At 27.6% G+C, this 20,831-nt stretch overlaps 2 protein-coding genes and 1 long non-coding RNA gene across 17 annotated transcripts in view; 2 read left to right on the plus strand and 1 right to left on the minus strand.

Annotated features, from left to right (window-relative positions):
- The window catches only part of LOC114576831 (uncharacterized), a 187,376-nt gene that overhangs the window by 109,536 nt on the left and 57,009 nt on the right, over positions 1-20,831 (minus strand). The window lies entirely within an intron of this gene.
- LOC108000813 (microtubule-associated protein RP/EB family member 1) lies at positions 94-6,517 on the plus strand. Of its 9 annotated transcripts, none has more exons than XM_017061553.3 (8): positions 94-362; positions 448-587; positions 994-1,283; positions 2,852-3,083; positions 3,411-3,458; positions 3,979-4,067; positions 4,138-4,293; positions 4,703-5,495. In XM_017061553.3, exons 3-8 carry the CDS (start codon positions 1,017-1,019, stop codon positions 4,769-4,771), a joined length of 861 nt encoding a protein of 286 aa, XP_016917042.1. In that variant the 5' UTR covers positions 94-362; positions 448-587; positions 994-1,016; the 3' UTR covers positions 4,772-5,495. The 9 variants fall into 9 exon arrangements, with proteins under 9 accessions (XP_016917042.1, XP_061935231.1, XP_061935233.1 ...); XM_017061465.3 differs by having other exon boundaries at positions 117-362; positions 431-587; XM_062079247.1 differs by lacking the exons at positions 2,852-3,083; positions 3,411-3,458 and adding an exon at positions 1,687-1,951 and having other exon boundaries at positions 4,703-6,517.
- On the plus strand, positions 7,087-19,641 carry LOC108000487 (dentin sialophosphoprotein-like). 7 transcript variants are annotated; one of them, XM_017061046.3, is made up of 11 exons: positions 7,087-7,983; positions 12,956-12,995; positions 13,082-13,250; positions 13,415-13,569; positions 13,830-13,916; positions 14,618-14,767; positions 15,189-15,371; positions 15,544-15,684; positions 17,038-17,113; positions 17,826-17,909; positions 18,087-19,641. In XM_017061046.3, the coding sequence occupies exons 2-11, from the start codon at positions 12,969-12,971 to the stop codon at positions 19,160-19,162; spliced, it is 2,148 nt and encodes a 715-aa protein (XP_016916535.2). In that variant the 5' UTR covers positions 7,087-7,983; positions 12,956-12,968; the 3' UTR covers positions 19,163-19,641. The 7 variants fall into 7 exon arrangements, with proteins under 7 accessions (XP_016916535.2, XP_061935222.1, XP_061935223.1 ...); XM_062079238.1 differs by lacking the exons at positions 7,087-7,983; positions 12,956-12,995 and adding exons at positions 8,107-8,337; positions 8,917-9,082; XM_062079239.1 differs by lacking the exons at positions 7,087-7,983; positions 12,956-12,995 and adding exons at positions 8,107-8,337; positions 8,996-9,082.

Genomic DNA, 20,831 nt, shown 5'->3' on the forward strand with positions numbered 1-20,831 from the left:
TAATTAAAATATTTTCACAAAATATCAAATACAAAAATATTAATTCTTAATGATAAAAAAATGATAAAATTCGTGATAAGTATATATCATCTTGTCCAAGAAAACTGCTGTGATTGGCGAATATAAAGTAGACTTTGCAAAATGGTACACACCTTGTGAGTCAGGATTAAACATTTTATCTTCTCTGTTAACGGCTATCACGAATTCTTCGATTTTGAACATATCTCGGAGCAACGAACTTCTTTACCGGTGTCTGAAATCTCTAAAGTGTGGTTGTGTTCGTTTGTTAATTCCATTGACAGACGCATGAAAATTTTGTTGCTACGCGGTCGATTCGATAGAATAGCAAGATCGAATACGTGGTAAAAATAAATGTTTTTGAAAAAAAGCACAAAAGAAAAATATTCGTAATAATTATTCGATTTTTTAGTGAAATATTTATTGCAGTACATGTGTATCGTCCAATCATTATCGAAGAAACCGTTAGAAATTTCCGTTGTATGCGCATTTGAACGATCTAGTATACATTTGTCATTTGCGTGCGGGAACCACTCCCGATTGGTGTTACGGTGTTTCCGCGATACTCGGTAAGTTATTTTATGAATATCTTACATGTAAAAAAATAGGATAAAGATTCCAAAATTTATTTTTATGGTTCGAATCAATTATTAGTGTTACGTGTTACAAAAATATGCATACATTGAAATCGAGGCATGTGGAAGAAAGGTCCCGAATATGTCGTCGGTCAGTGTTTCGAGCCAAAAAAGTGAATGGAATGTTATTCCTTTTAAGTCTACTTCGAGATCAATCGTTCAAATGATCTCAGTAATCGTTTTATAATTGATCAATTTATTATATTAAGTCACTGTGTTAAGTGATGATTTTTGAACTTTTGATTGTTTCTATATGTTAATATATGTTTTACATTATACGAGTTATAACATATAATTTACTCATACATTTTTTTCTAATTTTTGAATCATTATATTTTAGTTATTTAAAGGAAGAATACAGATATGGCTGTTAATGTTTATGCAACAAATGTGACAACTGAAAACTTGAGTCGACATGATATGTTGGCATGGGTAAATGACTGTCTTCAATCATCATTCACCAAGATTGAAGAATTATGTACTGGAGCTGTTTATTGTCAATTCATGGATATGCTTTTCCCTGGAAGTGTGCCATTGAAGAGGGTCAAGTTCAAGACTAACCTTGAGCATGAATATATACAGAATTTTAAAATTTTACAAGGTGGTTTCAAAAAAATGAATGTAGATAAGGTAAGTAATATAAATGTATATAAAGTTTATATTATAAATTCTATATAAAACATTTTTAATTATTTGAGAATTTCTTTAAATTCAATTATTAAGATATTTTAATATTTAATATTTGTATAACTTTAATTTTAGTCAGAAAATGTAAGATTGATAATAATGCTATGAAAGTTAAAAGAATAATTTATATTTATGAAATTTTATTTGTTAGGAAACTTAGAAAACATAATAGTTTAATGTAGATATCAATGAAACAACATTACTTATGTCAAAGTAAGGTAAAGTAATGAACCAAGGTATACTCTGTATAATAATATATAGAATCATGTTGCTTCACTGAAAAGTGTTATACAAAGTGCAATAAGCATAAAATTACATTAAATTTATTATTATGAAAATGGTTCAGGTAATACCAGTGGACAAATTGGTAAAAGGCCGCTTTCAAGACAATTTTGAATTTCTACAATGGTTCAAGAAATTCTTTGATGCAAATTATGATGGCCGCGAGTATGATGCTTATGAAGCACGTGGTTGTATACCATTGGGTTCTGGTGTTGATGGAACTCATAATTTATCAAATCCTCAATTGGTACCTTTACCACCTCAATCAAAACAGACGCAAATGCAGCAAAAGCATACACAGCAACGTAACATTACCCCTCGCCAACAGGGTACAATAATATGATGTGTCAATTTAATAATGTTGCTTTTTGCATGTAATATATTTTTATCTATACAGTTTGAAAAATTATGTAATTAAATGCTGCATCAAAATTTACTATGATCATATGTAATTGCACTTATAAAGTATTTAATGTATATTAATGGTAGAAAGCACCATTTGCTTTTGCAATCTTAATCACATAAAAATTTATAATTATGCAAATTGAAATTATTTATAGCACAATATTTTTATATATCATTTAATCATTTTATAAATAAGCAAATATTTATTTTTTCATTATATTTATTTTTGTAATAATTATTACACATAATTTAAATATAATTTAAATATAAACAGCATGTTGTTTATTTTCAACAATATATAAATACAATTTTTAAGACAGTTATTTACTGTAGTAGTAGAATGGTATCATGACTGTTATTTTTAACAATCTATAAATACATTCAAGTGGGGAGTAACAGATTGTCTTAGGAGAATAGAACAAGCTGGATTTTCTTTAATCTTCATACTATATTAATTGTAGGAAGCACAAGCTTTGTTGATATACAATATGATATGGAATTTAGAATTTTACTTAACAATTAAAATTTGTTAAATTTATATTACTTTTCAATTAAATTCTTAATATATATGCATATACATACATATATATATATATATATATATATATATATATATATATATATATTTAATTTAATAATTTTTTATCAAATTTATAATTCAATAAAAATTCCTAAAGTCTTATTATTTTTTTTATTGTTTTTTTTTAATATATTTAATTCTTTTATTTTATTTTTTGAGTTTTTATAAAAAATTAGGTCATTTTTTATTTTGTTCATTTAATATATTTTGTTCCACATACTTTTTTTTTTGCAATCATTTACAGATTGTTCCAATTGATAAACTGGTGAAAGGCAGGTTCCAAGACAACTTTGAGTTTTTACAATGGTTCAAGAAATTTTTTGATGCAAACTACTCCAGAACAGAACCATACGATGCACTTGCTATGCGAGGAGGAGAGCCCATGGGTTCTGGTGGAAGTAATGCACCACATGGCACTAATACAAAACGCACTACTCCACGTGATGTAAATTCGGCTAAACCGGCTGCTCGTATTGGTACATTATTTCACACAACTTTTTTTCTTTTATAAAATTGAAAATTATATTTTAAAATAAACTTAAATATAACTTAAATAATTATTTTTAAAAATAATCATGAAATTAACATTGACTTCTTTTTTAATTTGCAATCAACATGGTCTGGTTTTGCTTCAAAATAACAATTACATAATTACATAAATAACGAGTTAGAAATTGCTATATACTATATAATCAAATATTTATTTATTTTTTTCTATGCAAATTTTGTTTATTTAAATTATATATATAAAAGAACAATAAGCTTGTGAGTCCTAATAATATATGAAGAAAATTTCGCTTCAGGTAAGACACATACAACGGATCTTCCCGTACCTACATTAAACGACACTCGTAATTATTTTTCTTTTTTTTTTTATATATTTTTATGCTCGTTTTTTTATTTCTTTAGATTTTTATAATTCAAGGGTTTAGAGAAGGGTATCCAATAAATTTGTTGAAAAAAATTTCTTGTAAAATAATAACACAGGAAAGGTAGTTCAAAATTGTAAAAAAAAATTTATAATTTTAATTATCCATTCTTCATTTAACTGTTTGAAAAATTATGTAGTCATTGCTTACTTGTTTGCTAATTATAAGTGCTGTACATAATTTTTTTAATGCATGCCTTTTGTCATTTTCTATTGTACAATTGTTTTTATAAATTATTATGATTTTTATAATTAATATACATAACCACACAATTTGTAAAGATGTTTACACAATATCATTTTAATATTAAAATATTTAATATTAAGAGAATATAATTACTTGTGATTTGTAATATATGTAAATACATTAATTATATTGCATCTGTAGAATTATTAGTAAAAAATAAGATATTTAAAAATAATATATCAAATTTTGTATTTAGTTACCAAAGCTCCAGCTCATCGTCCACAAGCGAAAACAGGAGTTGGCAACCGCGGCGAAGCTGGAAAAGTTGAAGAACTCAGTGCACAGGTATATATAGGAAAATCAAATTATTGTTACAAAATAATTTCATATTTTTAATGTATAATTTTTTTTACAGGTGATGGAATTAAAAATGTCTTTGGAAGGATTGGAAAAAGAAAGAGATTTTTACTTTGGAAAATTACGTGATATTGAAGTTATGTGCCAAGATTGTGATAACGGAGATCCTCCACCAATAGTCCAGAAAATATTAGAAGTTCTTTATGCGACAGAGGTATGCGAGAGAATTTCGATAAATTTACAATTGAAATTGTATTCTCAGAAAATAGGTTTCAAAATTTAAAATTTTCTCACTGTCTAATAAAACTATTACATTTTACTTTTTCTTTGATTGTCAGCATCAATAATATTTCACATTGGAAATATTATAAAATAAAATAAGATTTCTTCAATATTAAGATAATCTGAATAATCGAGATAATTGATTAAAAACTGAAATCACTGCAGAAAATTGATATATTCTTCTGAGCAATGCACATGTCTAACAATAATTCTTATAGGAATTTATATTTAATTTTTTTGAATCGTAAATTCAGAACAGAGATTATGTCTGTAATATCAAATTTCAAAACTTTATTACATTACGTTGTTGTTATTTTTTTTTTTTTTTTTTAATTATTTAGGAAGGATTTGCACCACCAGAAGAATTGGAAGGAGATGGTCTCGCGCCCGATGACGAGGAAGAATATTAACTTTACATTTTGTACAATCATTATAAAAAGTACGACAGCAAATTGTCCAAGTGCGTTTCAGTTTATTATCTATTTGTGAGCCAGTATCAGTACCCTTCGCATAATTGATAAGCTACTTTGTAAAGCTATTTAAGCATTTTCGCCTTCATTTCGTTACAAACGTTTCACCGAGAGTTCATTAAAAGATTCGCACGTATAATTAGGATAGAAAGTACGTTAAATAATGCACTTGAATAACTTGTACTCTACGAAAAGTAATTATTAAGAATGAAAACAGAATTAGCAGTTCATATATTGTCATAGTTCTTTATCGTAATTAAAATAACGGTAGAGCTTGAACATCGACAAATCTCAAAATACGAAGGAAAAAATGAACAAATATTTTTGGATGCAGATTACCTGACAAGTTGTCTGAATCCAGTTTGTTATACAGTAATTTTATGTTAACTATGTTCAATAATGTGTGAGTGTTTTTTTGTTTGTAAATGCACTATTGTTTTTATCGATAAATAGATGAAATCTCGTCGGTTTGTCCTTTCGTACCTTGTAGTTCTCCGAAATTATAGATTGTATGAACGCATAATCTATAGTATAACTGTTTCAAACCTGTTTCAAGTCATTGTTAACATTTATTTGCATCGATCATAAATGTAAAACGATATATGATGTATGTCGAAAACTGATTCACGAAACGCATTAAATTGAATTTCCTAAGTTTTATACATACCTTCGATTTTTTTCTTCTTTTTTAACTTAATGGAACAATACATACATTATGTTTCCATAATAAAATTGTAAAACTCGTAGAAATGATTGCAATTTAAAATCTAAACGAGCGACAATATGGAAATATAAATAAAGTATAAATAATCATCGAGAAATAATATGATCACGAATAAATGAAACGACGATGATATTCATTTCTGTTTCCACTATATTTTGGAGATGCGAAAGATTGTTCGATCTGGACATTGGATTTTGAATCAATGCGTCTGATTCATTTTTGCAAAGATAGTAATTTATTTCACGCGAGTAGATATGCGAACATCTTCGTATCTCCATGATCCGTCTTTCAGAACGAGAATGGCCTTAAAAAGCAGCGATAAACTTGAGATTACAGAAGAAATACTCGAATTATTTAGAGAGCAAATGCAAAATATATCTCTCAAAGTAATACGACATAATTAATAAAAAATTACGTTGCAAGCGCAAAGAAACGCTTAGCTTTTGAACAGACAACAAATAAAACAACTAAAAAAATAAATGAATAAATAAATAGATAAAAATGAAGAAAAACTAACGAAGAAAATTTATAAAATTGTATGATCGAAGAATGAGTGAGAGATAACGAGCGAAAGAGATAAAAATCAGGCAAGCAAAAGTAAGCAAAATTATACACGTATTATTTGCTAAGTTTGCGATGTAGCTTGGCACGTGTGTATTTTAAAAAATATAGGATTTAAATTAAAGCATACAAAAACAATTTTATGTATTTGATATTTTAAATTTTCTCTTAAGGATGAATCATAGATATTAAAATAATGCGTCGATTATTATTGTTATTATTATTTCCATTGTATGAAATGTAATGCTCGTATTAATTATATGCAACGATTTTGAAAAAGGTACACGACGCATTTTAACTTGCGCTACGTTCATTGCTCTATGTGTGCGTTTACAGCGAGAATGTGCTTCAAAAATTTGAAATTTTTAATGATGAGGTAATAAATGTTTAATAGGATTCAATATTGCATGACTTTTTTTTTCTTTTTTTTATTTTTCAATATTGTCTGATTGTATGTATGACTTTTTATGAAATTTTCAGAGATTATTATTATTAAGAACAAAAAAATAATTTTTAATTAATTTTTCAATTGTTTATTATATATTAAGTATCGTATATTTTTCTAAAAATTTTTGATCATCACATATATTGAGAATACATCTGAGTCAATTTGTGATGTTTCAAATTTTGTATTATTATATTATAATATGTAGATTTATGTGTTTTTAATTTATTGCAATTAATTGTTCCTTCATGTTACATTTCAGTTAAACATTTACCACTTTTGCTACAATTTTATAAGGCTGATTTTAATGTTTATAATATTAAACTTTAAAAGAATATAAAGAAATGAGAGTATTTTGTAAAGTGAATAAAGAATCCATGTAAAAGAAATATAAATACGATGCAAATCAACAAAAAACACTTTGAGATAATTTTTTATCGTTATCTTTGGATTTTCTTGAAATATTCATTGTGAAAAATGAAAATTCGTAGGTATTAATAACAGAATTATAATAAATAAAATAAAAAAGATATTAATTACTCTTTTTTCTCAGGTATCCTTCATCAATGATTAGGATTAAGAGTTTTCACGTATCATATTTTAAAATTACATATTTATAAATATATAACTTGACGAAATAAGTTCATTCAGAAAGTTATCAATTCAAGAGATTACTTCTGTATTCCTATCTTTACTTTCTTCGATATACATTTTAATATTAATTCGATTAAAAAAAATTTCTCGATAAATTGAAAAACACCATTTATAATAGAAAAATGTACAAACGAATTAATCTCATAAAATTTTCACTAAACTCTTATCTATTTCCTTTCCTTTTCCAAATACTCTTACATTTCCAATTTAAAGAACGAATCATACATCATACTCCTCTTCAAAAAAATCAAAGGACAATTCCAACCATCCACAAAATCTTTTTCCAAAATCATCACGACCAAATTACGCACAAATTCAAGGAAGTTCATCAAACAATATGTGATCTTCAATCTCTTTCAACGTCCATTTCAACCGTTCCTCGATCTACACACGGATCAACCACCATCCATCCGCGTTGCATCAGAACATCAACATCGGTGCCGAAGTAACCGAGCTTCGTTTATTTCGTGCAAATTCACGAAAACGGCGGAAACTGACGAATTCTTTGGCCTGATCAGCGCGCGTGATCACGAAAAAGATACGACTCGGGCCAAAGGTTCCGGCGGATGATGATCCTCCATCGTGAATAGAATTCCAGTGGATCGTCGTCCGTGGTGGATCGTGCGTGTCGCGATCGTTTCTCCTCGCGTGAAGAAGATATAGGAAGGAAAATCGGCCATAAGGAGGCGGCAAGTGACGTGAAAGGGGCGAAGGAAGAGTCCTGTGGAGGAACCATCCGGCGTTCGACCGCCGCCATTTTTGAAGCAGGTAAGATTCGCTACAGTATATATGTATATTACAGTATATATATATATGTATATATGTATAAACTTCTGTTGGAAACTCGATAAGTTTTACTCGATTTGTCGTTCTGTTCGATTTTCTCGCGGTTACGGTAGGAAGTGAGAACCTTGAGGTTACGTAAAAGCGATTTTTTATGAAAATGATCTGCGGTCATCTTGTTGGTGATCCAAGTCGATGGCGTGCGCCAGTCGCGAGTCGATCGTCTTTCAACCCTCGTTTGCGAGGCTTTTGTGGATGATGGATTGAAGTGATTTGGATCGAATAGGGTATAAAGTTGGATGTTAATGTTGATTAAGCCTAGATATGTTTATCGTTGAGGTAAATTTTATTTTGGGCTTTTGACGAGATTGGAAGAATAATTATTTTTTTTAATAATGACAATTTAATGTATTTATTAAGTTTGAACTTGATTAGAATTGAGAGTAAGGGATAGTTTTGTCTTACGTTTAAAAATAATCGTAGCTATTTATTTTTTTCCTTTTTTTTATTTTTTAATTTTAGTAATTGACTAAGAATGATTTTATATTGAATTGTTTAATTCATTTTTTTATTCGATATTCTCTGATTCCTTGCATGTCTTTCATGAATAAAAATTGCTTTAAGAATCGAGAAATTATCGAAATTATCGATTCTGATCATGTTTTTCTTTCTTTTCTTTTTTTTTTATCGTTTTTTGTTACAAAAATTAATCACTTTAACAAATTTAATATTGATTTTTTCTATGTGACAAAGAGATTTTTAAGTGAATTTTTTTCATTTTTTTAATGCCAATATTTAAAATAATCGAAGATAATATTTTTACAATATCGAATTTTAATAATAATCAATGTAAATGATTTTTATTAAATGATTATTTCAATAAATTATTATGATTTATGTATTTCATTTTTCGAATAGAGAGAATTTCGAATTCATATGATTCGTTTCGATTTGGTAACCGTTTAATATATTCTGTCCTCGACGACCTAAACAACAGAAAAACGGGATTCTGAGAGACTTCCTTGTGTAGTCGCTTGGCGAACAGCGTTGATGGAAGTTACTTTGCCTCATGGTTTATTGTTTGGTGAGTTTCATTACCATTTTCTACGTATAATTTAATCGTTAAATTTAATCGTTAACTATTTGTCAATCTATAAATTATATTTAGATGTAAAAAAAATATGAAAAATTTCAAAGAGATAAGAGAGTTGAATTTATTTTTTTGATAATTTATAAAATTATTATTTAAATAAATAAATAGATAAATATGTTTTTATGAATTTTAAAACATTATAAATGAAATAATTTTTAAATAATTATTTTCTCTAATAGTTAGAAATAATAAATTAATAAATTTTGAATTACAAGATCAAAAGAATTAAATTTATCTGTGATGAGCTAATGTTTATGTTTATATTTATGTTTATCTATGTGTACATTTACATCCCCGTAATTGCTTTAAGTATATTATTATTTAATTATATTAATAAATAATTTCTTTGTATTTTATCTTTCTGGTAAATGTTTCTGGAATTAATAGTAATGAATCACAAAAACGATAGTTATATATAATATTAAAATAATAATTTTTATCAATTAATAATAGATATTCGTTTCAATAATAAATACAAACTATGAAAAATAATAAATATCGTGTAGGATATTGTTATCCTAAAATATAATTAATATATAATATAATTTACATATTAGTTTCTTATAAAACAAATGTAGACTTAAAATTTAAACAAAAAAAAATCATTATATAGTAACATAAAAGATATATATATATATATATATGTAGATGTATATAGTAATATATTTACATATATATTGTAATATAAATATTTAATGTAATATGTATATGTATTACAAATACTGGAATTTCTTCAGATTATAAATTTTTAATTGAAGAAAGAAATAAAGAAATCAATGGATTGATCTCTATGTAGATAGTGACTATAATCATTAAAATACTTATATTTAATAATATAAAAACATTCTCAGAATTTTTTTTTTTCAATTATAAGAATCAAAAATTGAATAATAATTCAATAATGATTAATTATATAAAAAAGTTAATAATGAATTGATTGAAAGTAATAAGAATTTTTTAATAATAATAATAATAAGGAGCAATAAAAGAAATAATAAAATTATATAACAATATTCAACCATGATATCGTATTTTATATTTCCTCTTTTAAAGATCATTTTTCTACTCTCTTTTTTTCCTCAATAATCCGAAGAAATAATCGTTTGCTTACCCTCGTAACTCTCGTTATCGAATTATTTTTTTCATTACATTTTTGAACATTTTTATTTTATATTCTTTTATGGGAATTTTGTCGTACAATGATGAATAATAGCAGGTCATGCTTTCTTGATAGCAAAATTATCGTTTTTTTTATTGTTTATTCGCCGAGACTTCGATGAGAAAAATTTCACGCGATTGGTGCCATAATGATGTATCAGTATTGAAAAATTTCAACAGAAAGCAAATCATGTTAGATCATTAAAAAAAAAAGATATGTGATTTTTATTTCAAGATTATGGCCTTGATTTTAAATATATTTTTGTTAATAAATAAATTTTCGATTTACAATTTTATTTTCAATCAATTTCTATGTTAAATCTTAGGTTTCTTCCTTATTATTTCTTCTATTTAAATTTCATAATTTTATGAAACTTAATGAAGTATCTTTATAAAGATTAAAAATTTATTAGTTAATCTTTTATAATATCATCGTATGTATCTAAGTTTTTCAAAGTTTATTTTATCTATTTGTTATTGTATTAATATTTAGTATATTAATACTAATGCTAATTTATTTGCGATAATTATTAGATCTTAGTTTTCAAATCAACCTTGAGATTCATGATATCGTGTTTTTTCTGTAGTAACTCTTCGTAATATTAAATATACAAACTAACAATTTAATCATTCATTATTATAAGCACAAATATACAAGGAAAAATAACATATTTTTTTATTTAGGAAAAATTTCTCTAAAATTTAATGAATTCTCAAGAAATAAAAATAACAAAATTTCTTTGCTCTGATTAAACAAAATTCAAACTATAGAAAATCAATGTTTAAATTAAAGAAAGGAAAAGTTTATTTAATATTGTATATATAAACATGAATAAGTAAAATTAGAAATTAAATCACGAAGAAAATAATAATTAAGATAAAAAATGTTAAGTGTTAATCTAAATATTTCTATTTAAAATAGTTTACAATTATTTTAAAAAATCATTCATTGAAGTTTAATTGAATGAATCATCGTTAAAAAAAAAAGAATATTTCTAAGAATTTTCAGGAAAATCTAATATTTACTTGAAGATTATATATACTTGAATATTACATACAATGATGTAGACATAACTCATTATTTCTATTATATTATATTTGTAATACTTGTATTGTATTATATTTTGACATTTCAGTTGCCCTCTTCAATTTAAATAAACATATTTAAATTATAACAAAAGAAATAACAATATCGGTATTATATTATGTCAGTTAACGAATTAATATTTTTAATATTTACATTTTTTTGAATAGATTTCATTATAAAAATTCTATCCCAAATTTTTTTCATCTATAAAAATGTCATGAATTTTCGCGACGAGAAATAAATTAGATTAAAATTTATTCTATTACTAAGCGAAATGACAAAGGATTTTCCTTTTATTTCTCATCACGAAATATCGAATCTTCCAAAAATTTTGTCCTCTTTTCTTTTCTAAAAAGGAAAAAAATTCTATGATAAAAATAAATTGTATTAAAATTTACATTATTATTGAACAAAGCATTTTCAACAAAGTATCGAATTTTCCGTTATTAAACAGGATCGTAAAAGAAAGACGAAAAATAAATTATATTAAAATCTATTATATTACTAAGTAAACGACAAAGGGTTGCTTTTTTTTTTATTTCTCACTACGAAATATCGAATCTTCCAACTCATGGCAGTCTGTGAGTTCTTTTCGCGATAGTGCGAGGTCATGCCTTCCAGATAGCGAATTATCACTGTTGCATTTCTTATTGTTTATTTATTACCGTCTCATTATGGATTAATGAAAGAGGATTTCATCCAAGTGAACCCATCCACATTTCCAGAAACAAATTCGAAAATGTTATTAGTGATTCCGTGTTATATGAAAACGTGTCTTTGTCACGAAAGTTTAAGGCAAAAGTATAAATCATTTTATTTCTTCTTTCGAAATATTGGTATAACAAGATCAATATTTTGCAGCCTGTTTAACAAACCTGTTAACATCGTTTAATTAATGTTTCTTTAATGACGCTTCGTTTATATTATAAGTGACGATAATTTCGAGATAACTTGAAAATTGTGTGTTTATTGTGCTTTCAAACGATCGAATTATTGTGAATATTTCGAAATTATCGAGTTGTTTCAGTGGAATTGAAAATATATAATTTACGACTTATTTCTTTGTCGATGATAATTTATTTGATTGTTTGCTATATTTTATTTTGTACATGAGTAGATACGTATTTGTGGAATGTGAGCATATATGCATAATAAGATATAATATATAGAGAAAAGATTTACTGAAATAAAAGATATAAAAAAAAAATGTAAAACTAGAAGGTAAAAGGTACAAAATGAAAGATAAAAATAATGTATGAGTTAAGAAGTTAAAAATAATATATCGTGTATTTAAAATTAATAGATATTCATTGCTGAGGAATATATTAAAAAATTGTAGTTTCCAAGAGATTTAGAGAATGAGTCAAATGTCAAATAATTATCGACAGAAAAAAAATTTTTACTAATTGTTTAACAATACTCTGCATAAATTAACATAGTATTGTTGGTGATGAATATTTGATCCTTTTATACAATGTAAAAATGAAAATTTCTATTCTTTCGATTCTTTAAAATTAAGATAATTTTATTCAATGATGAATTTTATTAACGATTTTCAGATTAAATTTAGCCATGGAGAATGAAAGAAATTCGGTAGCTGTAAGTAATGGGCATCACTATGTGCGATAAACAGAAAGAAATCGAAAAAAAATAAAGAAAATAATTTCATTCCCTATTTCCTTCAGACAACATCCAGGAAAGAAGCAGAAGGAATTACAGGATGGATAGAATCCGTGATTATCACCGTGTCGCAGACTTCCATAGGCCAGGCATTGTTTAAATTTATCGACTCGTTTTTGTGGGTCGTGGAAAAATCCACGCAATGGAGCTTACCTGCTCATGAAATAGCGGCTGGTACGTTTGAATAATTTTTAAAAATTATTTCAACTCGTTAATAATCTAATAATAAGTCACATTTAAATTAATTTTTAACCATTTGATTTTAAAAATTTGAAAATTAATTCGTTTGATTTAAATCCATTTTGTTATCTTTTTGTTATCTTCATGGCGAACAACAGAGGAGAATGGTAAAGTATTTGGGAGAATAGAGCTCGTGAGACCTTTGCCATGGCTTTTCTTTCTGCCAGGATTAGTGATACTTCGAATCATCAGATGTGGGCTCAACCTGGGTGCTTTTATTTTAGGCTATCCACAAATCCGACCAAGTGGAATGGTATGCTACGTTATTTCTTATATTTTAACGTCGTAATATCGAAAATATTTTAATTAAATTACAAACTTTTCAATATATTCTTTTTCATACGATAGATTCAACGATAAATTATTACAAAACGTATTAAATTTTATTTTTTATTTTACCAAAAAATATTATATTTTAATTCTATTTTTTTTTATATACGAATCGTATAGAAAAATAAAAGATGTAAAATTTGTGCAATTAAAATTTAATATGAAAAAAAAAATCTGTTCCAGGTAAAATTTGTGCAAAAAACTCGCAGACGATTAAGAGCAATAAATGTAAAGGCAATAAAAGCGAGGCGCAGAATAACATGTGCCAAGGTAAATCGACTCTTTGTAATTCTAATTGCATGTATTTTTATAATATCTCTTCATTAATATTTGTTTTCCCATGTCCTATGTAGTATTAGCAAAAAATTTTATACATGCACGTATTTTAAAAAATTATATTCCTTCTAACTACTTATAAACAATTATTATTGAAATTAGCATTAGGTAAATTTTTTTATTTTAATCGTGTATTTGCATGATTTTAATAGTACTCTTATACTCTTTCGCTGAGTTGCGTTGCATTCAACGATCTTTTTAATTCACGATCAATTAAAATGAAATTAATTTAAACTAAATTTATATTAAATAGCGAATCAATTTGTCAAATTGGCAAAAAAAAAAAAAAAGAAAATGGTAATTTTTTAAAGAAAATTTATTTTATAGAAAATAAAATATATAACAAAAAATTTAAAATTTCTTATTTTTACAATATAAAAATATAATAGTCGAGATTAATTAAAATAATGAAGAAAAATGAAGAATGGCTTAATCTATTATATAATAATAATAATTATTATTATTATTATTATTAATGATATTTAATAATTGTCAAGTATTTTAAAGATTCAGTAATCGACTTTATTTATACGTAGAGCTCAATGAAAGAGTAGACGCTCTTTTTTTTTCAACTCGGTTAGCCTTTAGACACATAATTAAAATTAGCACGATAATAGTCTCGGTGATGGATATAGGACAAGAGGTTGACAATGATCGAGGCCAAGAAGGCTTTGATCAGATCCATCAGATTGACTCTGTCGACTTTGTCTTGTTTGGATACGTCTAAATCATCCCCCTCGCCACCCCCGATGAAAATTCGTGTAGGTCAAATGGATTTCGACACGGTAATTCTTTTTAATAAATTATTAATCATTTCCACGATATTTCAAATTTAATTAGGGATAATTTCTCGACATTTCAATTTTTTCATCATTATTCCGTTCCATCTATTTATAATTATTTATAGTATGAATATTTTCAATTGCAATTAAGTAGTCGTTTGAAGATTATTAATTATGTATACGGTTATTGTTTGTCTTCAATTACCTAAGCAATTCATTTTGTAATTCTTCACAATTGTGTGCGTAGCAAGTATTTAAAAAAAAAAGAAAAAGAAAACAAAAAAAACGTACAACTCAAATGTGTAATTTTCAATGTTTCTATTAACACAAATTAACGATACTTAATATGTTATCATTGTCAATTATTATTATTCATATTGATTGAAAGATACTTTAGATACTCAAGATTTGAATGAAATCGCAGATAGCAACACCAGAAGAGAAATCGACCACGGAATCTGTCGGTAGTCCTGTACTCCACGAAATGAAACGCAAATTCTCCCAGATTTTAGATGATGAAAGTTCCGATGGGTCGGATAACGAGACACTTCGTACAAAACTCGAAAGATTAGCAATGGAGAACAGCACGGACGATTCTGATTTCAACGTGAGTAATATTAAAAGATTGATTTTTAAAAAATTCAAAATCGAATGTAATGTGTATCTGTACGTATCTTTCTCTTTGAAGCAGAAGTTCGTCATCAAAGAATTGTTATTGAAGAAAATGTTGAGTGTGAGAATTTTTTTAAAAAAATTTTGCGATTCGACGATTTTTCCAGATTGCCGATTGTTCGATGGAGTCAAGCACAGGGAGCAGCGAGAACGACGTGGACAAGGAGATATCATTTAACGAGACGACCGAGATCCAGAGGGAAGCTTGCAAATTCTTGAAGGATGATACATACCAGCTAATGTCTCTGGTAAAATTAATATACGTAATAATCATGTTTTCGTTATGTCTTTCGTGTTTAATGTGGATATGAAACGTGAGGAATTTTTAAAAATTGACTTCAATTGATTCTAATTCTTTTTTATTTTTTTACTTTATATAACTATGTAATTTGACAATGATTTTAATTAAATGATGTGATCTAGAATATTTTTATTAGATTTAAATAGAGTCGTAGTATGGAATAAAATTATAACAAATAAACAACAATATTGAAATATCTTGGAAAATTTCAATAAAATTTGATTTTTGATCAAAATCCTTTAAAAATAATTTCGTTTGTTTTTTCTTAATATTTAGAAATTTAAATATTTTCCTTTTATAGATATATGTATAAATAACATTTTTTAAAAGTAATTGGATAGATTGGATAGATTGGTAGTTGGGTAGAAAAAGAAAATTAAAAAGAAGAAAAAATACAGAACAAAAATTTGCGATTTGCGCATAAATGTATAATAAATGTGCAAGAAAGCAATTAGAAATGAAAAAAAAAAATTTGATAAATATACGTCAATAGCTCTGGAAATGATGGAGATAAATTCATATGCGTAGTTGATCGCATATAAATATACATGATATACGTAATTTTTACGTACATTATTTTAAGAGAAAAAATTATTGCATGTAATTATCTTATCACAAGAAACAGCATAGATCATTAATAAAATATAAATAAATATTTTTCATCGATGTTTGAATTTGATCTTAAATAATAAAATTCGAAATCTGTTTGTAATATAAACAATTCTTTAAAAATAGATATGTTTTGCATATTGGAAGAGTGATTATAAAAAGCTGTGTAATCTATATAGAATATGACATTCAAATATTTTTAATAATTTAAAATTAAAAGCAATAAAATTTATCACATGCGAATGTATCCTATCTTTTTATCTCCATTACCCAATACAACAAACAAGTAAAAATCTTAATTCGTTAATTAATCTTAATTTACAAAATACCGATATATTTATTTTCGACCTAGTTTTTCAAGATTACCACCAATTAAAGAATCATCCATTTACACTATCTAGTGCAAAAAAATTATTAACAAGTACATTTTTAATCATTTTGCTCTCGAGAATTATTCTTTGTCAATAAGATACTCCATCGAGTACTCTCAATGAAAAATATTTTTAACAATATTTATACATGCATATATATACTTGATATATAATTCACTCAAAAAAGAAGTACACAGATGAAAAATTTCTGTCTCGTGATTAACGCATTAACGATCGGCCATTAATTAAACTTATTAAACACTTAATAAGTTTTTGTCTCTTTCTCAACACTTTATACAATACGTGTTCTTTCTATTTAGAAATTGCAGATAGCGAAATCGATGAAGGACAAGGAAACGAAGGATGGCGGGAAATTCGAGGGCGTGGACAGTTCTGGTGAGTCCGTGTATTCGTCGGCAAAGGAATTCGACGAGGACTACGAAACGACTTTACGCGACGAGCCACGGCTATCGGCTGGCCGAGTGGTTCACCGGAACAATTGCACTTCCCATCGAGGCGATCGTTCTGGTAAACCGTTCTTCCAGCCGAGGCTCGATCCCGTGTCAGACAAAAATTGAATAAAATCGGAATAAAAATTGAATGATCAGAATAAAGATACATGTGATAAAGATATATGTGAAATGTGAAAATGTATCTCGTCGACCATGTCTTCTCGACAGCCTAATCCTAAGACGTTTTTATTTATTAAGAAATTGGAAATACACGTGTACTCCCATGATGTTCCAGGATTTTTTGCTACGAATTTTTGCATATGAATTCGAGCAAGTTTGAAGTCGAAAGATCTTGGAACAACAAAGAAATTATACGAAGAAAAAAATATGTTGAGAACGCAACATCGATGCAAAAGTAGTTCCATCTTGTGTAAAGAATAGTTTGTTTGTTTGGTTGTTTGTATTTTTCGTGTTCGTAATTAAGGAAGAATCCCTTAGAGAAATTGGATTTCGACAAGTTAAGTGGCAATTTGTTTGTTTGTGTAAATTTGTGCTTTTAATTTATTAAAAGTCAATACGTAGTTTAAATGTGCAATGCGAATTGATAAAACAAATTTGAATAAAAGATTTATCTAACAAATTTTTGTTCTTTTTAGAATCAGCGGTGGAAAAGGCGAGCAATATGATCAAAGACTTCGTCAATGGAGAAATAAATTCTGCGTTGCAACAATCGTCCACAGGTATTTCAATTTAACGATAATTTATTATTATTATTTTTGTGTCGAAATCAATTCAACCCATCTTGAAACCAACTCGATGAAAATTTAATCCTGAATATAATCAAACTGTAATATCGACAAAATATCAGTTGTAACTAATTAAAATTAAATAAACCTGACATCGAATAAACCCGACAGTTTCAGAACCAAGCTCAGCCCCAGAAGATATCGAAGAGAAGAAAACTTCAAAAGAGACCTGTGACACTGCAACAGAAGCTTGCACCTTACAGAAATCTGATAGCTCTCCCTCAAAACAGAATTTCTCGGAAGTCTGCACATCGCCGAAATCTCGTAGCTCTCCCTTAAAAGGGAATTCCTCGGAATGTTGCGCGTCAGAAGTTTCCACGTCACCGAAAACTCGTAGCTCTCCCTCGAAAGAGAGTCCCTCGAAAACTCAAACTCAAACAGAGATAAGCACGTTGCCGAAATCTCGCAATTCCCCTTCTAAACAGAGTTGTTCAGAAACACCAGAAGCAATCACACTACCGAAATCTCGTAATTCCCCTTCGAAAGAAAGTTGTTCAGAAACATCAGAAGCAATCACACTACCGAAATCTCGTGATTCCCTTTCGAAAGAGAGTTGTTCAGAAACGTCAGAAGCAATCATACTATCGGAATCTCGTGATTCTCCTTCGAAAGAGAGTTCAGAAACATCAAAAGCAATCACACTATCGGAATCTCGTGATTCTCCTTCGAAAGAGAGTTCAGAAACGTCAGAAGCAACTATATTAGCGAAATCTCGTGATTCTCCTTCGAAAGAGAGTTCAGAAACATCAAAAGCAATCACAGTACCGAAATCTCGTGATTCTCCTTCGAAAGAGAGTTCAGAAACATCAAAAGCAATCACAGTACCGAAATCTCGTGATTCTCCTTCGAAAGAGAGTTCAGAAACGTCAGAAGCAACTACATTACCGAAATCTCGTGATTCTCCTTCGAAAGAGAGTTCAGAAACGTCAGAAGCAACTACATTACCGAAATCTCGTGATTCTTCTTCGAAAAAGAGTTGTTCAGAAACGTCAGAAGCAAGCACATTACCGAAATCTCGTGATTCTCCTTTGAAAAAGAATTCCTCGGACACGCGCGCATCAGAAACTTCTTCCGCGTTATCGACACGTAGGTCCCCTTCAAAAGAGAATTATTCGGGCGGTCAAGGGAAATCTTATTACAAGTCGAAAAAATATGGCCGCAATAAATCTACATGGACCGAACAGTGAACATAGAGAAGAACATGGAGACGCTGTTCCCTCTTAAAAGTTCCTTCACTGTGATTTTCTTAATAATATACTTAAGCCACGAGATGTTCGTGGCTTATTTTTATTATTTATTCGATTAACAATTGAAATTAAAAAAGAAGTAGAAAGTATCGCGAAATCGTTCCATCGCGATGATCGATTATTTGTACTATAAAGAAGACGAAGAATTTTTTCTCGATAAATATCAAAAAACTTTTCTAATCTCCGGTTTTCATCGAAGTAAGTTCGTTGTAATTTCGTTGTCCGTTTTGTTTTTTTACTGAATAATTGTAATGAAACAAGCTGAATAAATAACATATTTGTTTTACAAAAAAGGAAAAAAAATAAAAAGAAAAACGTTATGCAGCAACTTCCAAATACACGTATTCCAAACATGCTCGAAATAATAATACAACAATACATACGTAAATAAAAATTTCATTAAATCCAAACGAAAGAAACATTCTACGATTCTAATTTGTTCCTCGAAAATTCATCGATCGATGCATCAATTGATTGATCATCGAAATCAAAAGGAAAGATATCGTTGCATAAAAATTTCTCGAACAATCTTTTCCCTTCTAATTTCCAGTTTCTATCACGAAATAAGTCCATCAATGGCGTTATCCATTGCACGGATCCATTTTGGAAAAAAAAAATGAAAGTTTCGAATCGAAATATTGTCGTTATAGCACGATTAAAAAAAAATGGCAGATAATGGGAGATAATGGTCGAACGATGGGGCGGACGAGAGAATTTTTGACAGCTTGTGAAATATCGAGCAAAAAGTCTGATCTATAAAGCCTCGGTGTAAACTTCCACGACCGTTGCTCAAAGTACGGACCACGTTATCGTTTTCACACTCTCGGTCGTGAGATAATTGGCATACAATTGCAATGTTTGATGTGCGATTGTGGATAACAAAAATAATCAGCCAGAAGGAAAGTTCGAACTATTCTTAGTAGACAATGGTTAATAATTAGGGGAGAAGTAGTAATTGAAAAATAGAATAGAATAGAATTTAAGGTTTGAACAATTGTGGATCAAAAAAAAAAAAAAAAAAAAAAAATACAGATATCAGAAGCTTTTTCGTTGTTCTATTGCATAAACAGTATCATTGAATATTTATTGAATTTGTTACCGATCATAGATTCAAGGAAAATTATAATGTATTATAAATTTTTCTTCTGTTTTTTTGAAATAATTTTCTGTTTATATATATTGTATATTTATAAACAATTGTTAAACACGGACGTTAATTTTCTTTTCTTAAGAAGATTTTATAAAAAGAAAAATTGTATCCATTTAAAAATCATTATTTTCCAAAATTACAATTTACATTTCCCATAAAAACAGTTTCTCTTTAAATAATTGGAAAATAATAAAAAAAAATTCGGAAAGAATGATACTTTTCAAAATTTTTAAAAATATTTTTTTCACTCTTTTTTTTTCTATACCATCGTTCTTTTATCATTCTCCGATTCCGATCGTCTAGATCGCGAAAATTCGACGAACGTCATCCCGTAATTAATATTTCTATCTCGTCGCACAAATACATCGAATCGTTATCACGAAACATTTTAATTTATTTTACGAATATATTATTTAATCTAACGTCTTTGTATTTACGAAATCTTCAACTTGAACGAAT

This window comes from Apis cerana, linkage group LG9 (assembly GCF_029169275.1).
Source record: "Apis cerana isolate GH-2021 linkage group LG9, AcerK_1.0, whole genome shotgun sequence".
Classification (NCBI taxonomy): Eukaryota; Metazoa; Arthropoda; class Insecta; order Hymenoptera; family Apidae; genus Apis; species Apis cerana.

Coding starts and splice junctions, on each gene's coding strand:
- LOC108000813 (XM_017061553.3), top strand. CDS start 1,017: ATGGCTGTTAATGTTTATGCAACAAATGTGACAACTGAAAACTTGAGT. Junction 1,284..2,851: donor AAAAAATGAATGTAGATAAG/GTAAGTAATATA, acceptor AATCATTTACAG/ATTGTTCCAATTGATAAACT. Junction 4,068..4,137: donor TTGAAGAACTCAGTGCACAG/GTATATATAGGA, acceptor TTTTTTTTACAG/GTGATGGAATTAAAAATGTC.
- LOC108000487 (XM_017061216.3), top strand. CDS start 12,079: ATGAAAGAGGATTTCATCCAAGTGAACCCATCCACATTTCCAGAAACA. Junction 12,198..12,955: donor CACGAAAGTTTAAGGCAAAA/GTATAAATCATT, acceptor AACGATTTTCAG/ATTAAATTTAGCCATGGAGA. Junction 13,251..13,414: donor TGCTCATGAAATAGCGGCTG/GTACGTTTGAAT, acceptor GGCGAACAACAG/AGGAGAATGGTAAAGTATTT.